The 3,980-nt window shown below is 43.8% G+C and overlaps 1 protein-coding gene across 4 annotated transcripts; it reads right to left on the reverse strand.

The window, feature by feature from the left end:
- Positions 1–377: 377 nt before the first annotated feature.
- LOC103648180 (glutathione synthetase, chloroplastic) lies at positions 378–3,308 on the reverse strand. 4 transcript variants are annotated; one of them, XM_020548724.3, is made up of 8 exons: positions 2,916–3,308; positions 2,300–2,469; positions 1,982–2,057; positions 1,733–1,863; positions 1,522–1,607; positions 963–1,427; positions 837–871; positions 378–720 (listed from the first exon to the last, which is right to left on the reverse strand). In XM_020548724.3, the coding sequence occupies exons 1-5, from the start codon at positions 2,979–2,981 to the stop codon at positions 1,532–1,534; spliced, it is 519 nt and encodes a 172-aa protein (XP_020404313.2). In that variant the 5' UTR covers positions 2,982–3,308; the 3' UTR covers positions 378–720; positions 837–871; positions 963–1,427; positions 1,522–1,531. The 4 variants fall into 4 exon arrangements, with proteins under 4 accessions (XP_020404313.2, XP_020404309.2, XP_020404308.2 ...); XM_020548720.2 differs by having other exon boundaries at positions 1,522–1,632; positions 2,916–3,303; XM_020548723.3 differs by having other exon boundaries at positions 386–871; positions 1,522–1,632; positions 2,916–3,306.
- Positions 3,309–3,980: the final 672 nt, after the last annotated feature.

A 3,980-nucleotide genomic window follows, 5' to 3' on the forward strand; every position in this document is an offset into this window, starting at 1 on the left:
CTTGCTTCATCTGCACCATTATGAGGAGACGCATCCTGTATCGCGACGGTGGTGATATACTTGTAGGTCTACTCGATGGTATACACTGGTAGCATCTTTGAACGGTGATTACAGCATAGTCAACTCTAGATTATAATAAACTCTTTTAGCTATCCAAATGGGTTAGATAGGTGTTAGTATAGGGTATATTTTATAGATTAAAATGATTGTTGGGCTGCGCCCCAAACAATCATAGTTAGTAGATAGGTTTAATTTGCTTCTATAATCATGGTTGATTTATTCATTACGCTTGTAACCGTCTATGTATATCTATCCATCTATTTACATATTTAGTAAAAAAAGTTAAGCGAATTAAAAATTAGGACGGTACTGTGCTCTCCCAAAAAAAATTCAATCATGAAAATAAATGCTTCAGCATCTATAGAATGTAATGACATAGCTGCGTCCCCTTTTCATCCGTGGAGATAAATACCGGAGCGGGGCTGCCTAGCTTGGTAACTAATTTACTCTAACCTAATATACTAACAATTATAATGCTCAATATCTCACATTAAAAAGGTGTTCAGTTGTGTAAAAACAACTGTTCAGATTTGCATAAAAGGTATAGAAAAAAAAAGATCAAACAGGAGCTTAGAACCAGGTTATTTAGGCTGTCAGACTTAGGATTATAGTATTATATATCACCCTCGTCAGAATTTGCATACAACACTTTTTTTCAACCTGGAAATTGCACGAGAAAACACGGTTACAAATTGCTTTAGATGAGAAGCACAAAAAACATTATTACCAATTTGAAGAAAGAAACTTCAAACAACGGTTAAGATACACAGTTTTACCAGTTTTTAAGTTGTGATGTTGTGATCTCTGGGCCCTACAAAAGCACGGCCATATTTTCCATAAATGAGAATGCATTCAACAATTAAGACCTAAGAATTGAATGCCCCAAAGTGAAAAAAAATTACCTGCAGACTTAACTTCTCTGACCAACTCTGCAATAGAACAGGGTTTTTGTGCATCTCAGGCTCATCTACTAGAGCCTTCTCTAATTCATCTATTTGCTCATTATTCATAAGGGTACGCTTCCTTCTCTTAGGTTGCCTCTCATCATACATACTACTCTCTCCTTTCCCATCCTCCTCGAGACCGTTTTCTTTTGTAAGTTCTGGTGTTTTGAAATTATCCACGCTGCTGGATGCTGGATCAAGATCCATTCTGTTGTGCTGGTGTCTGGTGCTAACACCGGAAGCGACAGCCGAAGGGCAACCACTTGCTGTTCTTGCAACGCCAAGATGGACTAGGTCTTGCCCAACTGCATTCTGCAGGAAACCACCATTTCTAGAGACAGTGTTCTTTGGAGTCTCGTCCTCATCATTTCCTTCCGGATTTATTGGGGGTACTGGTGTAGACACTTCCATGTTCTGTGCATCCTGTTGCATCAGCTTCCGATTAGAATCCAATTCACCGTGGACCCAAACCCAATCACCAGTCAAGTTTCATTGACCCACTCATCTAAGTATTTACCTTTGGAAGGTTATTCATTTTGGAGGGTGGAGTGCTTGTCCGTGTTGGCAAGTGCTGCTGCACCGGGCGCATGGCATCCATGCTTTCTGGTGGAATATCATTTTGTACAACCTTAAACATTTCATAATGAGGTCATACTACAATTGAAAAAATAAGAGAAAGTTTGAAAGAAAACATGAAAATTCTGCCATAGAATGGATAGTAAATTGACCTTTGAAGTTCACTGACAAGGGAGCCAAGGCCAGGAAAGGATGATGGGATAGTGTTGAGCTCAATTTGAAGTAGTGAATTGGTTTCGGAATCCAGCATATAGTCAGACCGGTGCAATCCTAAGTGTATATCCTAAAAGTGTATCAAGCACATATCAGTGGCTGGCTAAAAAACAAGAGAAAGTTTGAAAGAAGCATTTCCTAAAGGTCAAAACTGAGACATAGAGGCCGATAAAAAACAGTTTACTCACCTCTTTCTTATTTATAGACATCATCTTATCATGAATTTCTAGCAGCCTTGAAGTAAATTCATCAACCTGCTTTGTTCTGAAATTAGAAAATGATAATCTGCTGTTAACCTGAAACCATTATATAGCTAAAAATGTGAAAAATAGCTCTGCCTTCTATGACCTGACTAACAGAGAGTTATATTCTCCTCAAAATTCAAGGCGACAATCTTGTGATGAAAAGAATCAGCTAACAATCTCGTCTACTCACTGTATGCTCCGAACAAAGATATATACCACATTGGTACCAAAAGAATCCAGTGGATAGAATTTAGAACTTGCCTAGACAAAGCAGCTTGCAAGAACTCCCCATCCAAGCTGACACGATCCACGAGCTCATTGAAGATAGGAGCCAGCTCGCATGCTTGATTGAAGAACGATGCCGGAAAACGCGCTGGAAGCAGCGAGAATGGAGCGTGAACCAGGCCAACCGCAGGGACCGTTCCTGATCTCTGCAAGTGACAATATAAATGCAGATCAGATAATTCAGCGGTAATTATAGCTTACAGTTACAGGAAATTGGGGCATGCTGTTTGCTTCTTCTTCTTCTTTTCTGGTTATATCAAAACCCGCCAGAGTGCAGAGTGGCAACAGTCAAGACATGTTGAAAATTGTTCCTTTTTTAAGGAGTGAACTACATTACTGCAGCTGTTAAGACAAGTTGAACATTTGTCCTTTTAAACAGCGAACAACATTACTGCAATTTGGCAGGGTGGGTACTCCATTATTCCATCCTCCAAGCCGAGGCAACAACGAACTATTAGAAATTCCAATCATGGAGCTAGAGGAAATTCTCTGACAAAGTGAGACCGCCCAAAATGCAAGCTTTTGCTAACACACTGACGAACACTAGCAGCCAGTCGATCCAAGACCGGGAGGGGTGACTCGTGTGGCGTACCTGGTTGGCGCGATCTCCGATGACGAGCCCGTGGACGGCGCACCACACGGCGGCATCCTCCACCATCTACCCCAGCACGGCCTGCTGCCCCGGCGTCCCGGCCCCCTCCTCCGTCGGCGCCACGCCGAGGGGCGCCTTGGCGCTCATCGCCGCGTGCGCCATCCGAAGCTGCCGGGGCGCGGGCGGCGCGAACGAGGCCGTGTCTGGGGCGGGAAGGCGGCTGGCAGCGCGGAGACGGAGACGGACCTGCTGTTGGTGCGAGACGCAGGGGGAGGACATGGCGTGGGGGAAACCGATTCAAAGGCGGGCGCTCCCACGATTTATGTCGTCGCGCTCTGGCTTCGTGCCTTGGCGGCGGCGAAGGCCGGAGAGGGGAATTGGGAATGGGTTCCTGTTCGGTTGTTCCTAGTCCGATGTGGGCACGTGGAGGGTGCGGGTCAATCTCCGGTCGGGACAGAGGCGTCCAGGTGCTTCCTCTCGATCGCTTGTTTCGTCTAGACCGGCCACCTGATCCAACCAACCAGCCGTCCAAAAAAATCGACTGAACCTATCCCAACTAATGTAATAAAAGATGGGTATGGGTTATAATTTTTGACCCATAATAATTCACGTACTGAATATAGACCATAGTTTTATCTAAAACCTAACCTAACTCATAAAAATCCGTCCCAACACGAAAAAATCCGACCTGACACATCTAACAGGGAGGCACAGACCAATCCGACCCGACACTAGACACGATTCAGGTACAGACAATGCTAAATGGCCCACGATCCGACCTGACGGTTGAACATGTCTAGTTTCGTAGTCATGGCGTCATGACGGACATTGTTGTTGCTGCTTTGTAAAATTGCACTACTACCTTTTCTATCGAGACGAGGTCTATGCCTCAAACTTTTCAGAAATGAGGGTGTTTGGTTTCTAGTAACTAATTTTTAGTCCTTCCATTTTATTCTATTTTAGATCTTATTTGAGACAACTGCAGCTCCAGAAAATTTGGTGGAGTTGCTGAAGCAGGTCATTAGGTGCTTTAGAAAATCATAGAGCTGGAGCTATAAGCCTTTA

The sequence above is a fragment of the Zea mays genome, chromosome 2 (genome assembly GCF_902167145.1).
Source record: "Zea mays cultivar B73 chromosome 2, Zm-B73-REFERENCE-NAM-5.0, whole genome shotgun sequence".
In the NCBI taxonomy this organism is placed as follows: domain Eukaryota; kingdom Viridiplantae; phylum Streptophyta; class Magnoliopsida; order Poales; family Poaceae; genus Zea; species Zea mays.

Excerpts from the sequence above, each read along its gene's own strand:
- LOC103648180 (XM_020548719.2), bottom strand. The coding sequence starts at position 1,641 with ATGTTTAAGGTTGTACAAAATGATATTCCACCAGAAAGCATGGATGCC. Across the intron at positions 1,428-1,521 it reads AAATGAATAACCTTCCAAAG|GATGCACAGAACATGGAAGT; the intron begins GTAAATACTTAG and ends CTGATGCAACAG. Across the intron at positions 721-836 it reads ACATCACAACTTAAAAACTG|GTTGAAAAAAAGTGTTGTAT; the intron begins GTAAAACTGTGT and ends TGCAATTTCCAG.